The sequence below is a fragment of the Erpetoichthys calabaricus genome, chromosome 13, assembly GCF_900747795.2.
Source record: "Erpetoichthys calabaricus chromosome 13, fErpCal1.3, whole genome shotgun sequence".
NCBI lineage: Eukaryota > Metazoa > Chordata > Cladistia > Polypteriformes > Polypteridae > Erpetoichthys > Erpetoichthys calabaricus.
Window position 1 is genome coordinate 140,008,214 of NC_041406.2, and position 19,607 is coordinate 140,027,820.

Genomic DNA, 19,607 nt, shown 5'->3' on the forward strand with positions numbered 1-19,607 from the left:
AGAAAATTAATTTGGCTGAGCTTCTCGCGTCGGAATCTTCTCGTTTTACACTGTTGGATTTAATACTCTGAATATGGAAGGTGCGGACAGAGCGAACAAATGTTAAAACTTATCCTGTAGTTTTATACTTTGGGTTTTAATAAAAGTGATAACGGAATATGAAGACCAAGGAAACAAATATTAAAACTTGTCTTCTCGATTTATACTTTGCGATTTAGTACATTGAAAGTGGAAGGTTTGGACAAAGCGAGCAAATGTTAAAACTTGTTCTGTAGTTTTATACTATGGAGATTTAATAACTGCGGTGGGCTGGCACCCTGCCCGGGGTTTGTTTCCTGCCTTGCACCCTATGTTGGCTGGGATTGGCTCCAGCAGACCCCCGTGACCCTGTAGTTAAGATATAGCGGGTTGGATAATGGATGGATGGACTTAATAAAACTGAAAATGGAAGGAGAGGACCAAGTGATCAAATGTTAATATTTTGCTTTGCACCTCAACCACCACCATAACCCGTCATTTATAGAGGAGGAGCAAAAGCTTTAGATTTGTCAAAAATTTTGAACTCCGGTTTTTGACGGATCTCAACGTTTTAGGGTCCCCTGATACTGAAAACATCGATATCTCAATGGTGGGTGTGTATGTGTCACAGTTTCTCGAGGATGGTTTAGAGCTAAAATGGCTGGAGGGAAAAATGCCAAACTCGAAACTTAAGCCTGTTATCAGATAACGATGTGCTGGTTAGTTTTTGAGCCAAGCGTGAAAGAGAAAGAGGCACTCTAGAGGAACCGTCAAATACCAGAATTCTGCCATTAATTATGAATTCTTCTCATCAGTTGCTATCGTAATGAGCTATTTTATGATCAGAAAGATCATCATCAGAGCAGTAAATAATGACTGAAGTGTTGTAGGATAGTTTGGGCAACTTGGTTCTTATGACACAAAGCCTACCGACTCTCGCGTCTGAATTTTTTTTCTCGTTTTATAATGTGTGATTTAATAAGACTCGGCATTGATGGACTTCAAAACCTGACTTTTAACCTTTGCCTTAATTCTTCGATCACACAGCACTCCTGAAACGTTCTTCCATTCACACCGCACTCTGTGGGTGTCTCGTTTTCCATCTCTAACTTCTCCAGTCTTTTCAGTAGCTCACCTTGTAGGCTGACTTCTGAATCGTGATGGTCATTAAACCGTCGTCATCCTTTTTATCTTCAATAAATCCCTTCTCCATTCTTCCAACTTCCAAGTGAAGAAGTTCAATATTTCCCAGCCCTTCGTTGTACAGTCCTACAAAGCCATAAACGAAAGTGTGATTACATTCTCCATTATTGTCTGGCTTGGTTCAGCAACAGTCGGCTCCAAAAGCAAATGACAGCTTGTTGTGAGGTCTGCAGTTGCATCTGTTGCTGAGCGTGTCCAGAGGATCACAGGTCATTCATCTCACCAGGTCACCACTTGTTTCAAAAACTAAGTGCTTTAAGTCAATTACAACTAAAACTGACAGTCCCCTAATTAGCTTCTCTCCCACAGCCAGTCTTTGTAAACCAGTAGTTAGCCCTTCACCCTCCATTATTTGTGTGTTCTTTCATGTACTGTGTGACAGTGACGTGCGCTGAGGTTCATGGCTGGTGACTCCTTCAGAGTCAGATGAACCCCAAAGAGTCGCTTGTTCACTATTCAGTAGGCACATTGACTACTGGTTCTGTTTCATATCTCATCAGCATTCTCACACACACACACAGGTAAGGCGCATATTTGGCAAAGAAAGAAGGCGACATTTACAGAGAGCGCGTTTGCTCCTCACCCTCCATGTGTTCTCAATTTGCCGTTGCAAGTCCACAATTCCTACTCATTCAATACAAATGAAATAATAATAATAATAATAATTCATTACATTTATATAGCGCTTTTCTCAATACTCAAAGCGCTATGAAAGGTTAGGGTGGTGTACTAAAACAGATTTCAGTATTGACCTTAATTGAAATATTTAGTTGTTTTTTTAAAAGCTTTTCATTCTGATGCTTTAATTAATTTAATACAGACTGTCCAATGGAAGGATAACAATAAAAAAAAAAGAATATTTTATTTAAGGTCAAAATTTAGTTTTTAAATATTGCATTGTTTTTTTTCTTAGTCTGATCCCATTTTTTAATAAAATTGAAAACCGTTTGTGGTCTTACCTTTTTGTGTAAATGAAGTCCATGCGCCTGTCCTTCTCCGTCACTTTCTTCTAAAAGTCCTCCTTATTTTCCTTTAGTTTTAAGAATCTTAATCTTCCATTTTGGCAGTCAGTCAGAAGAAAAAATAAAAATAAACGGAGAGCGGCAGTGCCCTTGACTTTCTGATGTCGCTAACTTGTTGGCGCCTCAGCAGCAACGCACGCCTGTTGGCTCACATGCACCCCCTACAGGGCGGCAGGGTACTGTCTGCCTCACCTTGTGCCTTTTCACTGCGGTTTTGTGTCCGATCAGCAAGACTAAATATGTCACACACAGTTATTAAAGATATTAGCCAGACTGCGGAAAGTCAGGGTGTATAATAAACGTGTCTACACACCTTATATTGGCAACAGGCACGCGCCAATCGCAGGCATCAGTGTGTGAGGGAGAGCGCAGTCCGAGGGGAGGTGAGGCTCGTCGCTGCCGCACCTCACGTTTCTCCCCTGTATTGGAACGGGAAATGTGCAAATTCAGCAATGTTGACTATAAGAATTATCAAAATTATTGGAATCATACAGAAAACAAATTTATAGCACAAATCAGTGGACAAATGTATTTTATGTTATCAGTTTTTTTACTTTTCATGATGACCTCACCTGCCTCCCTTTTGTATGAGTGTGTGTGTAGTATATATGTATGAGTATATGTACAGTATGTGTGTGCATACACAATATACAAACACCAGCCTTCATTTGCACATCACTTTTATAACTGGACCATTCTGCAACTGTAACAATGCTGATAAGTTGAATCAGGGTCGCCCATAGTATGAGCTGGCATTCACCAGCCAATAAGAATGGCAGGCCTACAAAACTACAAACAGAATTCCAATTAGTGTGGCAATGGAGAGGATAGCAAGCCTGTGAAAGGAGCAAAACCATCCACTCTGGTACTCGGGGTCGTTGGTACATTGGTGTCTGAAGTGGGACGACAAGAAGTCCTAACCGTTTGACTTAGCAAGTCCCAAGTGCTGCACAATGGACCTGCTTGACTCTTTAGTGAAGTTGCTGGAGAAACCTGAGTGCTGCTTGCTGCATCAGTACTGGGGTGACAGGCAGCTGAGCGACTGCCAGCTCTGCCAAAGCTTCTCCGTCTGTTAATCTGCCACAGTATGTTGTTTGTATGTGATGCTGTGTTCTGTTATAATCCGCCACAAAGTTAAATTCCTTTACATTTAGTACTGGTGAGTAAAACAGACTGCTGTCACCATCCTGCTCCACTGGCAGACTGAGGAGATCCTTCCTCCCCCAAACTATGCAACTCTTCAATTCCACCTGGGGGGGTGGTTGTAAATGTTAACATCATACAAAGTTATTGTCTGTTTTTACCTGCATTATTATCAATCTTTAATTTAATATTGTTTTTTGTATCCGTATGCTGCTGCTGGAGTATGTCAATTTCCCCTTGGGATTAATAAAGTATCTTATCTATCTATGTAGCTAATCATACCATATAGGACTATCTATCTATCTATCTATCTATCTATCTATCTATCTATCTATCTATCTATCTATCTATCTATCTAAAAGTGATTCTGGTTCAGCACTAACAGCTTGAGATACAAGTTTACAGTGAGACTACCCAGGTAAGATGGCGGCGGCCCCACTCTAACGACTTTTTCGATATCTATGGTTTCTAGGCGGGCTTCCTTTACAAGCGGAAGTGCCTCATTTCCACTACCAAATTAGTATTCAAGGAAAGAAAGAACGCGTGCGTATTGTTACATACTGGAAGAAAAAAAAAATTATAACAGCAACTTCAGGACGCTTTCGAAGAGCGCTTATTTACAGCGGGAGAAACGAGAAACGAAGGCGGCAGTCATGCATTCCGAGTCAGGTCGGTGCACGTTGTTTTTTTGTGTACGTTGCTGTCAGCCTTCAGGGTTTGAATGCATTGTCCGTCACATTCACGGCTAACCTACTTTGTCTTCTCTCCGGTGTTTACATTGAGTTGGTTAACGTTACAGTTCGACGAGACGGATTTAAAATAAACTTCACAGATATCCGTGTAGGTGTCAGCGATATCCCTTTCAGCTTCAGCGTGTTTGTCTGTTAAATTCACTTCACTCAGTTCCTCATTTTCTCGTTTACTGAGTCGGCTTTTGTTTTTCTTTTTGCCGAAAGACGACTGTGGCTTGGACTAAAGCAGGTGTGAGAAAGTTGAGCCGCGTCTCAGTGTTTCATCTAACGGGGTCAGTGTGACAAGGTGAACGGCATTATTATTTACAGTTTGGGGGGAATTTAGAAGAACTTTCAATCTTAAACTGCCTGTTCCTGTTAATCTGCATTACAGCGACTCGGGGTAAGTGAATGGATAACCGGGGAGTACACGCGTTAGCCTTCATCGAGATTGAATGTGTAGGTTTGTTTGCGCGTGCGTGTGTATATATAGATATATATATACAACAGTACAACAACGCAGTATATATCAACACACACATTATACAATTAAAAAGTATTCAAAACCTTGAACGCCTTCCCATTTTTGTTTGTTTGTACAGCATCATTAATATTAATAATACATTTTATTTCTATAGCGCCGTGGTGCTGAAGTGTCATCCGCTGCACTCGGGTCCCAGTCCAGGTGGTTCGCGGTGTGGTGGGTGCGGCAGCGCGCTCTCTGCGCATGCTCCCAACCTCCTCCTAAGGCTCGGGATCTGGGCCGGTAATCGGAAGGTTGCTGGTTCGAATCCCGAAAATGCCAGAAGTGATTGCACTTTATTGGGCCTCTAACCTGCAATTGCTCCGTCCTGGGTGTGACGTTAAGCGGATTCCAGCCTTGCATGCAGGTCCTCCAACTTGCTGGGAAAACCTGAGGGTTGTGGGCAAGATTGGCACTCCAGCCCACTGTAAAAAATAAATAAATAAATAAAACCTTCTTCCACTCCATTCGAGCTACTGTGTGCTGAGGTGTCACCCATTGCACCGCTGTACTCAGGTCCTAATTTGGGATCCTTCGGTGGTTCGTCACGTTCTGCTCATGCTCCAGAACCTCTCCCATGCTGAAGGCGCTTGAATACCACAGCAGCTGGAATTTGGCTTTTTTTACACTAATCAGCAGCAAAAAAAAAAACCAAACACTTGTAATGTATATCTGCATTGTGGTCCAAATTATGTACACATAAAACACTAATTGATCACATAAATTATTCACCCCTTTCAGGTCAGTATTTAGCACATGGCTGCCTACCAGTGTGTGGTTCCCTAGTCTCGTGGGGCCAGGTGTGACATGTTTGGCGACAACCTGTTAAAAAGTGTGTAGTGAAGAGCTGCGAAACCCTGCAGTGCAAAGGCTCCGCCCACAGAGCCTCATCCCCAAACACCCGCCTCCCCAGTTCTTCCAGTCCGTGCATTTTAAACTGCTGCCGGGGTTGTAGGGAGAGAACAAAAGATGCAACACCTGTGAGAAAAATAAAAAGCTAAAATTGGTGTTCTCCATTCAGGAGCTCAGTAGCACAAGGTAACTGAAGCCGAAATTTGTACGTTATAATGAGTGTTGCAGCAGTGGAGACAGATGGACAGCTAGACAGACGCATGTCACAGACCACCACTACGCTTGGGGCCTTTGACTCGCTGGAAAAACAAATCTTCCTCCAAGGTGCAGGGTCCTTGCAGACTTTCCTCCAGGATTTCCCCGTATTTTGCTGCATTCCCTCATGAGCCTTGCAGCTCCTGCTGCAGAGAAGTGTCCTCCCAGCTTGATGAGGCCACCGCCATGCTTCACGCTGGGGATGGCATGCTTTTAATAATGTGCAGCGTAACGTGATGTTTAGTCTGATAGTTTAAAAAAAAAAAAAAAAAAAAAAAAGCTTGAAGTCTTATTAGGCCACAGAAACGTCTTCCAGGGTCTCCCATGGTCCTATTGTTAAGATGTCCTCTGTGTTTTCTCCCTTTGCCACTTTTCCATATATCCATGAATTGTAAGGCACTTGGGCACAGTTGTTGTCTGCACAGTCTCAGCTACTGTGGCTTGTGACTCCTTCAGAGTTCTCAGTGGCCTTCTTCACTCGTCGTCTTCAGTTTTTCTGCTCTAGCAAATCTACAGCTCTCTCTTGCCCTTTCCATTTCTTCACAATTGATTTCTGTGGATATTCAGTGACTTGACTCGCATTTCCATCGTGGAGTTGCTTGTTGCTTTGTCTTCATTGTGTGGGTTAGGCCAACCGTACCGACTCATTACAACCTGGACCATCCAGATACAATCAACTGAAACCCTCCAATGGGACCTGCACTGAACTAATGATGGGACTCTTGAAAACCAATGGGTTTGCCCCAATGATGATGCAGACCACTTTGCAGAGTCCTGTTTTCACTTTGACAATAAAGAGTCAAAAAGCCAAATTTAATCCACTTTGATTTAATGTTTTATAACAATAAGATATAAAAACTACCAAGGGTGCAAATACTTTTTGCAGGATCAATAATATATTATGACTGGGGTGGGGGGGTTAGAGTAGAGACTGCCCTCTGATTAAAAATTTAATTGAAAAGAAACTCGGCATCCAGAGTGAGTGCCACAAACGAGAATGAAGCCCAACTAAAGGGGAGCAGTTAATAAATTCTTCTTCTTTTTTTTTTTTTAGATTGTGCAAACACCATGTTATCCGTTAGGATCAGAGCGAAAAAGAAACCAGTGGCATTGGAACAACCCCTAGAAAACCAACCATTAAGATCTTCAGGAAGGCAGGTGAGTACGCGCTGAGACAGTCTGGTCTTACAGGGGCTGACCACTGCACGGAGGTGTGGATGATCGCTGAGTCGTGGTCAAGTATGGCCTCAGGTTTTCAGTTTACATTGGTGGCATATTATCGCTTTGTGTGTGTGTGTGTATATATATATATATATATATATATATATATATATATATATAATATAAAATTTGCAGTTGGAGATCCACAAAGGGAGAAAAAATGAATCACGTATCATAAAATAGTTTTATTCCTGAGCTTTCAACCCCTGTCAGGGGTCTTCATCAGAGGATAATGCTTAGACTTACAAGAATCAAAGGCAATATATAGCAACACATTCAGGGGGGGGGGGTGGGTGGAGGTGACTAAGTTAGTATGATCAAAGGGGGGGGGGGGGTATCGTTAAATTAAAGTGCATATGTCCTCCTTAAGTTGGCATATGCTGGGTTTATGTCCAAGTGTCTGTTGATGGCATTTTCATCTGATAGCCAAGACTCGGCCAACTCTCTGTATATATAAAATCCCTCGCTATATTGCATTTCGACTTTTACAGCTTCACTCTATCACAGATTTTATATGTAAGCATATTTGAATATATATCGTGGAGTTTTCACTGGTTCGTGGGTTTCAGTGGATCTTTTAATTTCTGGTACATGCTTCCTCAGTTAGTTTGCCCAGTTGATTACATACAAGGGATTCTATTGGCAGATGGCTGAGAAGCTACCCAATCACAGCACGTATTACATATTAAATAAAACTTGATGATATATGATATGTATGCGTGTGCATAGTATGTAAACTGTATTTACATACATAATTTCAACTAATCTTACCTAATATCTAAGAGAGTATAAAGGATTTATGCTGTATAACTGTGCGGGAAATGTTTATAAGAGTGTGGGAGAGTTTATAAGGGCTTAAAATATATTGTAAGTAGGGGGGCTGTTTGCACCCCTAGAGGATACGGACGCTCCTCTAAAAAACATTGAAAGACTACCTTCACATTGCTCCCTTCCTTGCTGGGCTTACTTGCGGCTGCTTTGTCGCGTGATATGCTTCCCGCGCCGGTGCTTCGCATACTTAAAAGCCCAAACAGCCCTATTGATTTTTGATTGTTTGCATTTTTCTCTCTCTCTCTGACATGATCTGCTCCTGACGCGCACTCCTTTGAAGAGGAAGATATGTTTGCATTCTTTTAATTGTGAGACGGAACTGTCATCTCTGTCTGTCATGGAGCACAGTTTAAACTTTTGAAAAAGAGACAAATGTTTGTTTGCAGTGTTTGAATAACGTTCCTGTCTCTCTACAACCTCCTGTGTTTCTGCGCAAATCTGTGACCCAAGCATGACAATATAAAAATAACCATATAAACATATGGTTTCTACTTCGTAGGTTTTCACCTGTCGTGGGGGGCTCTGGAATGTAACCCCCGCAATAGGTGAGGGATGACTGTATATATGTGTGTGTATGTATGTATGCATGTGTATATGTATATACAGATATTTGTATGTATATAGATATATGTATGTATGTATGTGTATATACTGTATGTGTGTGTGTGTATATAAAGAGATAAAATCTGTCCACTTTTCACGAGAGCACTACTTAACAAATTTAGATCTGTTTTTTTTTTTTTTTTCTATAATTTGCTTGAACATTCCGGTTGATTTTGCAACTTTTCTCCTCACACTAAGAATCAGAGTTTGTTTGCAGGAGCGATATATTTGCGCTAATCCAAGACCGAGGCTGCAGGCTGTAGGGACGGGGAAGTGTGATGTCAGGAGTGGGGAGTCAAGCGGGGCCCCCCTCAGTTACACGGTCAGCCTCCGTTCGAGTCAGTCTACCTCTGAGCACGTGTTGGAGCGTACCCTGCTTCCACTTAGCTTAGCCATACGTGGGCAGAGCTGCGGGAGGACAGCTAGTAAATGAATAAATGAAGTACTTAGATGTTTTTTTAAAACATGGCTGGGCTGGCACACATTTGTATCCGAATTTTTTCGGGTTTCCACTCTGGTTTATGATCCTATCGTTTTGCTATTTGTGTCACTGCTTTATTTTAATTATATATATTTTTTGATTTTTGTTCTTTATTTTTTGACCTTTGAGCATTGTATGCTGTGACCAGCAGGTGGCACTGTAGAGCCTCAAACCCCTGACAGGACTACAGATGCACAGTTCTGGGTGCAGATACTGTGCTTTTATTCACAATACCGTGTGTTACTTGCAGGTGTCCTCCCCTCTGTGCCATAGTGACTCTGTAAGCAGAATAAAGGTTAATGTCACCGTGCTCTGTGCGAATATTTTAAATCTGCTTTTCTTTTCTTTATACATGCACACCTGAGCCAGATTTAGTACAAGACCAAGCATAGGACAAGATAGACAAACAAATGGGCAACACGCACTATTTCTTTGTGTTAAGAGTCAGCATACCTCTCTTTGCCTTGTTTGGAATGGCGTGATTTACCTAAGTAAGGGCCTGCACGTGGAGAAAACAGTAGAAAAGACTTGGACAGCAGCCAAACACCTCGAAGCCAACGGACTGATGGGTGATATTGTCATCTGGTCCTGAAAACCCTTCCAGTGCAGTGACGAAAATGGCAGACTGTATATGTCGAGATCCCTCCTTAATAAAAGTCTTGCTATGTCTTCCTCGTCTGTAATGCCTCGTAAATCATCATTAAAGAAAGCTAAGTTTTCTGTCATGTGATTTCTTACTGCCGTATCACTATGGGAGAGGTACTGCCTTTTAATATTTTATCTATATAGTTTTGGGTTACTTAAGATGCTGCAATTGCAAAAGAACTTATTCCAACCAGGGAGCCAGTGCCCCCAGCTGGAAACAGACTCCCTCACACTCCAGTACTGGGTAAAGTAACGTCAGTCCCTCCCGTGCTCCTTCAGTACTCCTCCACCATTGGGCATGTGTTGTCTGTCTCCTCTCCAGACTTCAACTCCCTGAGCCGAGTGGGGGACTCTCTTTTAATTCCGGACGCGGGAGTTCCTCTGGTGCCGAATCTGTTGCCCCTGGGAAGCACTTCTGGGTCGGTGTGGGAGATGGCCGGTCGTTCATCCCGGCCAATACCCCCAGGTCACTAGATGGAACCCTCCCTGTAGCGTGGAAGTGCCCCAAAGACCAGCAGGGAATCATGGACAATGGAGTTTTTATTCCTGACCCTGCTGGACACTGTGGGGCCACCAGAGGACGCTGCAGGGAGGCTCAAGGACTTGTACGTGCCCTATAACCCAGAATTACGTCCTGATCACATGACCAGAAGGAATGATGTGCTTCCGGGATGAAGAAATGGACTTTTAATCTGACCTGGAAGTGATTAACAAGTCATGGACTGCAGGGTTGGAAGCAGTTCCGGGTCAGGGACTATAAAGGACTGTGGGAAACCCCAGATGAGTGAGCTGAGCTGAGCTGGGTGGAAGGGTGGCAATGCGTCTGGGAGTGGAGGATTGATTATTGTATTGGTTATTATAGGGATTACTGTGTAGTGATTGTGTATTATATGAGTATAGTGGAGTGTAGAGTGCTTGGTGCACGTTATTATAAAATAAAGTCATATTGGACTTTTATCTGGTGTGTGATGTCTGATCTGAGGGTTCAAGGGGTCGACAGTGCCTCTGTCTTTCTCATCAGTCAGGACCACAGCTGTCCTTGTGTCATCATTATCCAAGAGTTCCCACTGGCAGCCCCCACAAAATCTGACGGGGCAGGCCCATGGGACCACAATTCCTATGCACCCTTGCAAGCATCCTTACTGGGGCTTGCCAGATGGGATGCCGCCACCCAGAATACAGGGGGAGTTCTCTGCCCATAGCAGGCAGTCACCTGCTGTTCTATCCTTTCCAGTTCCCAAGTCCATGCTGGGCTGTTAGGACACCAGCCCTGATGTAGTCGCTGTAATGTCCTTACACGTTCCCCTTCTGGCACAGAAAGTAGATATTGTCACTCCCTCTGTGACCTACCATTATGAAGACCACCTGACCAGGTAAAGGAGCAGGTTTCATTCCAGCATGAACGTCAGTTCATCCCTTACAGCATGTTGTGAAGGACACCTTGCTGTTGCTTGATCTGCTGTGGCACATGTGCCAATGTGTTATGTTATGAGCACCATGTATTATATTACTGTCCCCTGCGACTCCGCCCACGTAGTAGTGAAACAGGACAGACTTTAAAAATCAATAAACTAGCTAAGTGGAGGTAAGGTATGCTGAAAAATGTGCTGGCAGGGAGACCAATTCAGACAGAGGCTGGCATGTGAGTGATGAGGGCCCGTCGCACTGAAGCAGCAAACTTGGTGAAAACCAATACTTGCGTCATTCTCAAAACTTTTGGCCACATGACATCTCGGCAAGAATTTGCCGTAATGCTTACGGAAGACTTTGAAATCAGTTAGAAGAAGGCTCTGTTGTCTGATGACGTCAAAATGGAGTTTTCTGGACACCTGACTAGTGACATCCTCAGCCCAAAGTATGTTGGTGGCAGCATCAGGGTGTGGGGGTGTTTCTCTGCAGCAGGCTCTGGAAGGCTTGTGAGGGTAAATGAGTGCAGCAACATATGGGGGGAAATCCTGATGTGGTGTGCAAGAACCAGCACCATAGGATAGGATTTGTTTTACAGCAAGACAACAAGCCCACGAACACCATTTTATGTATCAAATTAAGAAATATCTCATGATTGTGAGGAAATAACTGAAGAAACCCCAAACTCGTCCTTTAAATGGGGTAACTTCTGGACTCTTGAATCTGGTGCCACATATCATTCATATTGAATGCGATTGTGTGTTAATTACTTTTCTACCTTACTACTGAAAGTTTTGTTAAGATGGAATTTTTTATAGTCAGTTATAAGAGTTAACCTTATCAAATACATTATTATAATTACATTAAAAAGAGAGAAGAAAGTGGGGACATTTTCAGTAGAGCACTGTTTAATAAAACGTTTTCGTGTGTGTGTGTGTGTGCTTACAGGCAAAAAGGAAAGCCAACGAAACAGAAGAAGAGGATGACACTTCAGAGAAAAAGTATAGAAAGTGTGAAAAGGCCGGATGCACTGCCACGTACCCAGTTTGCTTTGCTAGTGCTTCAGAAAGGTCAGTTGGGTATGAATCTGGAGTTCCAAATGAATGTGTTTATATAAGGACTGAACTGCGTAATTCATTTCCATTTATTCAACCGTTATCAGGTGTGCAAAGAATGGCTACACATCACGATGGTATCATTTATCATGTGGAGAGCACTTCTGCAATGAGTGTTTCGATCATTATTACAGAAGGTACTTGCCTGATTTATTCATTTTTTTTTTGTTTTATTATAAAATATTTATGGATTTTTTTGCAAACTTAAATTTAATTCTAACCGCATAAGACTAAAAACATGATTATTAAAACCGCACACCTTCAAAAGACGTATTGCCCTAATGACACACACACACACACACAATAGTCTGCCAGTCATTTCCTAACCCGCTTAGTCCTGAACAGGGTCTTTGGGGCTGCTTGGAGCCTAACCCAGCTAGCATTGGGCGCAAGGCAGGAACCAATGCTGGACACACACGGGGCAATTTGGCATTAGTAAGCAAATAAAAAAATCTTCCATTATTTTACCATCCAAAGCGTTTTTCTGTGGTTCCAGTAGTTCAGCAGTATGTGTGACTTTGTGTATTGCATACATGTAATAAGATTTGAAACAAAAATCATGTGCATGGATGAAAGTGGTGGTCACTGGTGCTGCACAGTTAATGATTTTTATCTTTGGGTTCAGAGAAAAGCCAAGCAAAAATGACCCCTTTTATTGGCTAACTAAAAAGATTACAATATGCAAGCTTTCGATGATTACATCTTGCTTGAAGAAGGGGCCTGAGTTGCCTCGAAAGCTTGCATATTGTAATCTTTTTAGTTAGCCAATAAAAGGGGTCATTTTGCTTGGCTTTTCTCTACATTCATAATGGCTAACACGGTACAACACCCTAGTACTATCTTTGGGTTCCAAATTTAAACTGCAAATCTTTCAAACAAATAACTGGCATTAGAAAATGTTGTGTTCACTTGCAATGGGAAAAGTTTTGGAGTTACTATTTGTGACAGTGCCAGTTGAAGTTTACTTGGAGCCATAGGTGGGTTTGGGGACAGCTCCCCTCAGTGTCCATAGTGGGTGGTCTGTATTGGACTTCGACATGGGGGACGGTCGTATTTGGTGTCCGGACTGAACGCCTCATCAGTTACATAAATGGCTCCCCCTTGTTTACATACTGCAGAATTTACAGAGTGGGCGCACGCCACTTAACTTTCATAAACAGCGCCCCTAGTGGATTGGCTGGCTCAGGCTGTAATCACCATTCCAAATCCCCTGCCCATGCCTAAATCCGCCACTGATTTGAGAAGTCGCTATCTTGCGAGTTTTTTCTATTGCTTGCATTTGCAGAAAAAGTTGCTGTTGATTTGCTGATTGACTTGAACAAAAAGCAGTTAAAAATGAATGTTTTTTTAGAGGAAATAAAAATGGGCAACACGTCATTCCAAATATGACACAGCTGTCAGGTATTGTTTCTGGCAAAGGGGAGGTGAGAGGCCAACATTACGCCACAACTCTGTGGATTCAGGTCAAAACTTATGGAATCTCTAAATTGTTCCACTGTGACAGCATTCGCATGATGTTTCTCACTGGATGGCTGATTTTCCCCAGTATTTCCTATATCTTATGCATGCAGCATCTGCACATGTCATTACTGGTAACGGTGAGACTTATTGCTTTTAATGTACTAATTAAAACAATCTGAGGGAAGAGGGATAGACAGTTTAATGGCGTGTTGCCCTTTAATGTCACTGCACCAAAGACATTTGCAGGTTTAGCTCTTGTTTTTCCCTATAGGTGTTTACTTGTCTTTATAAACCCAATATGTACATTCACCTGTTTGTTACAGTCACAAAGATGGGTATGAGAAGTATACCAGCTGGAAGAGAATTTGGACAGGAAATGGGAAAAGTGAACCGAGCCTGAAAGCTTTTATGGCCGACCAGCAGCTTCCTTATTGGGTAAGATTTTAATTGACCAAAAAGTATGGCTACTGCTGCTGTGGTGTTCGGCTATGTGGTTTTACTTTTTGGATGATCGTGACTGAGCTTCTTTCTGCTTCTGTTCTTTTTGAATATTTCTGAAGCACTTTGAAGATGGAAAAGGCGCTGTATTAATATATCATCATTATTAAGGCTGTGCCCTAGTTTTCAGATAAGATGACCTTCTCAGAACGATGATAATTCTTTAACTAATACTGTATTTTGGCAGAAATTCACTCAAGTCATACTCTACTATGAGGGAGGTTATTCGAGCCATTTTCTCTAGATTTCTTTCTCAATATTATTTGCTGCTGTTCAACGTTGGTTAGCACAGATGTCTGTTCAACCTGAAACTTTGTTAGATCTGTGCTTTATGTAAACATTAGATGAAAAATTTTTCTCAACATTCGCTCCAAACTTTATGGTGTAAGTAAAATATTTTTTTAAAAATATTCCTTTAAGCTCCTGCATGTCAAACGATCTTCTCTATAAATCTTTATAATTCATTTTTGCCTCATCATAAATCACACTGCAAATTTATTCACTTGCATGAAAACATGAGGTAAAAAATTTTTCTCTGGCATCACTACAAAGTTTAAGGGGTACGTAACATAAAAACATTTTTTGGGTGGAGTATTCCTTGAATACAGTTCATGAAGGTTTAAATTATGGATGTAATCAGACTTCAGTTTGCGGTTTATTAGATTAATTAAATTCCAATGCTTCAAGTAACAACACCTGAAATGAAAACCTCTCAAGTGTTTGTCAGGAGCAGAGTTTTCAGGTTCAAAGTCGAGCGTCCTGTCGTGTTTATAGTTCAGTGAAATTCTTAGTGGTGTGTCAACTCCAAATAGCGACAGTAACACACAACCAATACAAGGCGACAGAAAAAGTACCTGCAGCTTTTGATTCTGAAGCCTTTCATTATTAAAGACAACTTACCTGGTAAATGTGAAATTGTAATTTTGGAATTTATTTTAGTAAAAGTACAGAAAATTATCTTTAGTATAATATAAATTATCTTTAGTGTAATTTAAGTTTTTCAAGTGTAATGTCTTTATAGTTTGAATGTTTTTTTTTTTTTTTTTCTGCTAATGAATGACGTAGCTCAATGAGGAAATCTAAAAATGTTTAGTGAAGTAAGAAGGCGGCATGCTTAAAAAAACAGAATATGTAAGCAAATTATTAGTCTTGTGATGGACGGCCAGCAGCTCATCCCGACCGACATATCCAAGGCACTAGATGGCGTCTTCCCTGCAGCATGGAGTTACCCCAGATTCCCGCAGGGCACCATGGGAGATGGAGTTTCGGCTTCACAGCCCTGATGGGTGCCGTGGGTGCCATCGTGTGACGCTGCAGGAAGACGCGGGGATTTTTATTTTGCCTATAGCCTGGAATTACTCCCAAGTCACGGGGACAGAAGAACAGAAGAACTTCTGGGTTGAAGAAAAATGCATGTCTTCATCTGACCTGGAAGTGCTAATGAATCACATGGTCTGAAAGACAGGAGCACTTCCGGGTCAAGGACTATATAAAGGACTATGGGAGACCCAGCAAGGAGAGCTGGAGTTGAGAGGTAGTGGGACGGACCTGATGGGAGAAGAGGAAGATCTTTATTGTGATTTGTAATTATTGATTTATTGTTTATTGGGGTGATTGTGGTGTCTACTGTGGCACAATATCAAAAGCAAAGAAATTAAAATTATTTCTAGTACTTTTACTTGGTGTCCTGGACGTTTGTCTGTGGGGTTTAAGGAGCACAGTCTGGAACTCCAGACAGCTGATTTATGGGAAAAAAAGACTAATATTTGTTAAATTTTATATGGACAGGTACGGTGTATAAAGTCAGATTGTGGAAAGTGGCGACAGCTAACAAAGGAAATTAACCTTACCTCCACATTAGCAATGACTTACCGCTGTGGAATGAAGCTCAATAACATAAAAGTAAGTAATTATTAAGATGCGCTTAATTATGATGATCATCAGTTAAAAAAGACAGAGTTTTAACTTATTTGGGTCATTAATTATTATTTCCACTTTAAACAGACAGAAGGCCCAGATCAGTGTTGTCAGCCAGAAGACATGGTGAGTAAATTGTAATATATTGGTAAGACCTGCGTGGCACAAAATAACACTTTGTATAAAGTTATAGAATATTTGGCTGAAGCCGTAGTATATAAAGTAGGCTTTACCTCTCCCTTATGGACTCCATGTTTTACTATTAAATGGAAAGTGTCACCAACTCAGACCTATGCATCATAGTTGAGACCCTGCAAAATCTTGCAAGCACTGGGGAATAACGTGTGGCTTGCATCCTCTTCCTATCAGGAGTCTGTTGCAGAATTGCATAGTCAAAGAAAAATAGTAAAAAAAATAAAAATTGGCTACAGTTGTCATTAGAAATGTTAAAGTGAAACACATGAATTATCGTTTACATTCATCATTTGACTCCACACTCTAGTGTCTGCCTCTTTGAAAAGGTTTGAGTATTTTGACAAGTTAGTGTCTATTCTTTGTAATTTATGAAAATAACGCCATTGTACTTTAATATTACGGAGCCCCACAGGTGTCAGGCAAAAAAAAAAAGTCAGTTTGGATGGCTTAGTAATCTGTTTGAACAAATTTTGTAACTCGTTCAAACAGATTTTCATTTTTTTTATTTGATTTAATTTTCCTGGTATGCAGTTTAGTGAACTGGCAGAGTACAGCCAGCCAGTCTGTTCAGTGCCATTATCGACTAGATTTTAATCTTACCTTTTCTTCTATTTACGTTTTCACCAATGACTGTAGAATATCACGATTTTTGAGAAACTTCCGTAAATCCTCCTGCGTTTCAAACTCATTTCGGGACTCCTCAAAAGAACCGTTTCAGCCGCGGTGGTTTTCCAACTAGTTCCGTTTCTTGTCCACTCATTTTTAACACACACCTTACTTCACTGAACTGTGTGCCAGGAAAAGTGTATGGAACTCCGCAATAAGAACTGGAGTGCAAGGTGGGAAAATAATAATCTCGATCAAATTAATACAGAATGGGGCTCCGTACTACTGAGATAACAGTCAGGGATAAAAAATAAAAATAGTCTGTTTGAACAAGGTACGTATTTGTTTCGGATGAGTTAATAATTTTTTTTTGCTTGACACGGGGTTCCATATACAATATTCACAGTTTTAATACAGAAACTTATAAAGCATTTTTTAACATTTATAGTGTATAAGGGTTATATCAAACATGAATACTGATAGTAGGTATTATTTAGGGCTTCTGATATTATGTTAACAGCTGTGAAGTTAAAACTTTGTTTGTTATAATGAGTACATCAAATATTTAAGTCAAAATTAGTACATTTCAGTGATTATTGTTTCTGGCTGTATTATCTAATTTTTTTTGTTCTTTTGTTTTTCCTTTTAAAACAAATTTGTTGAAAATCCCAATGGATAATGTTGTTAAGTGCTTAGCACTGCAGCATCGCAGCTCCTGAAGTCCTGCGTTTGACTCCCTGTGTCTGTTGATTATTTTTTTTTTTGTTTCCTCTGGTTTTTCATTCACATCCCAGAGATAAGTGCGTGAAACTAATTGACACTTTTAGATGGTTTTGGGATGGATGTGGCACCCAAGGCCTAAACAATGGGAAACTGTAAAGACCCAATTTGACAAGTGTTAGTAGAGAATAAGCTTATGGAACAAGTGAACTTGATAAGAGTGCCATCAGGATGCATAAAAAATGTCCGTGGCGGTAGGTGAAGCTTTTCAATTGGCTGTGATCTGAGCCACCTGATTTTTTTGACCCCAAGTGACTCAATCAGTGATTGATAAATTGCCTGATCCCTAAAAATGTTGTTTCAGTATCTGTTTTTCTAGGCCATATAGTCATTTAGTTAGAGTGGTCCTTTATCAGGAATATTATGATACCTGACAAAGAATGCATGTAGTTTTGTTGCCAAAACCTTCTATAAGGAGAGAGAAGGCTGGAATGTTAGTTTACACATTAAAGAAAGTGGAAAAGTAAACTGAGAAAGAGGAATCTGAGGAGTCACCCTGTGCATGGAGAGGAACAGCAGATGTACAGCAGTCCAGCTGAGCTTGGAGTGGAAAGAAAGACAAGGCGCGTCTTTAGCAGAAGTTAAAAGAGAAGCTGCAGTAATGAGTTTAGCCCTTTTCATTTTGTGCCTTGATTAAAATGGATCCTCCTTGTCGGAATGTGGACGGTTGAGCGCGCTTGTTTTTGGTAGCGCGGCTCATGTTATTAATTACAAAAAGAAGGGAGAAGAAACAATGTGCCCTTGCTGCTTAGTAGATGATGGGCTTGTTAATGTGTCTGTTTAACATGTGAACCTGTTAAGCACGTTAGCCTTGTGTCTTCTTGATAGACATCTTGTTAGAACTGCAGTTTGTAATTATAACAAGCATTTTATTTTCTTTTATGTCATATGTATTAATGGATAAATATGTTGTGTACACATTGTATTAGTTGAAAACTATTATTTGATTTTTTTTATGGTCACTGAACAAAAAGCCTACAGAATTTCTTTTTGTTAACAATGAAGAGGTAAAACCTGTCATCTGCATTTTAATTGTAAAAATACCAAGGTTAGCACTTTAATATACATACTGCAACATCCGGTTATGCATGACCTCTGTAAATTTGTAAAAGGATAAAGAAAATTGGTCAATTCTACAAACATGAAATCAATGATCGGTATCTAAAAAGAAAACCCGATTGGACCACCCCAAGAGCGACAGTAGAACTCTAAAGATAAGAACACAACTGTAACCTTAAAAACTAAATCTGAAGTTTGGAGAGATCCCTTCAGGCTGTATCTTGTGTGACTTGTGCCTAATTCCAGCCCTGCTGTGGCCCCCTATTCACTGGTGGGTCCCACCGTATGCCGTTTGCTGTTGTGACCGACTTGGCCTCCCCCACAGCGCTGAGTTTAATAACCGTGTTCTGACATGGAAGGCTGGGCAGACAAAAAAGAAACAAACATGATATGATTTTTGTGGACAGTGGGGACCCCTTAACATGCTGGAGCCTTTCACATTGGGTAGCACATTGAATGAATGTCACATTTTAGTAATTCATATCCGCCTGTGCCTCTTGTCAGGGGTTCGGTTTATTTAGCTTTGGACAGCGGCTGTCCCTTGAAACTCCGCCTGTGTCCTTTGTCCCCACTCACACTCAGATGAACAATTGCACTCTCTGCCCTGTAGTTACTTTACTTTAGCGTTAGCCTCTAAGCTTGCTGGGGAACAAAAAAAAAAATAGAAAAATGACGAGAGAATAAATTCAAAACTTTTGAGATAGGAATTGTATCTGAGTCGTTTGGGCCAGGGACCAAAGTGGTGCTCTTGTGCCCACCAGAGACATCTCATAGGTTACCCAGCTGTGATTACAGACTTTGAAATGCCTAGAAACTACTAGAACAGTTTTTTAACATATAAATCTTCTTATTAAAGTTGAATCTTAAAATGTGGTTGTCTGAGAATCCTGATGCCATAATTTACACAGACCTCCTTGGAAGTTGTCAAAAATCATACATTTTGAAGTAGGACAGTTAAGCACAGGGATGTCTGGTAATATTTTACCAAGCAGATGCTTTGGTTTTTAATTTGCCAGTACTTAAAACATTCACAGGTTTACC

The 19,607-nt window shown here is 41.0% G+C and overlaps 1 protein-coding gene across 4 annotated transcripts in view; it reads left to right on the plus strand.

Moving 5' to 3' along the window:
* The window catches only part of LOC114663667 (lysine-specific histone demethylase 2), an 82,075-nt gene that overhangs the window by 18,406 nt on the left and 44,062 nt on the right, over positions 1-19,607 (plus strand). For 2 of the 4 annotated variants that reach the window (XM_028817562.2, XM_028817565.2), the window contains exons 1-7: positions 3,890-4,055; positions 6,802-6,905; positions 11,884-12,005; positions 12,098-12,187; positions 13,835-13,946; positions 15,798-15,911; positions 16,014-16,052. In XM_028817562.2, coding sequence (XP_028673395.1) covers positions 4,040-4,055; positions 6,802-6,905; positions 11,884-12,005; positions 12,098-12,187; positions 13,835-13,946; positions 15,798-15,911; positions 16,014-16,052 — 597 coding nt within the window. In that variant the 5' untranslated portion in view covers positions 3,890-4,039. Of the gene's footprint in view, positions 1-3,889; positions 4,056-4,117; positions 4,227-6,801; positions 6,906-11,883; positions 12,006-12,097; positions 12,188-13,834; positions 13,947-15,797; positions 15,912-16,013; positions 16,053-19,607 lie in introns of those variants that run through there. The other 2 variants (XM_028817564.2, XM_051935980.1) reach the window with 2 other exon arrangements.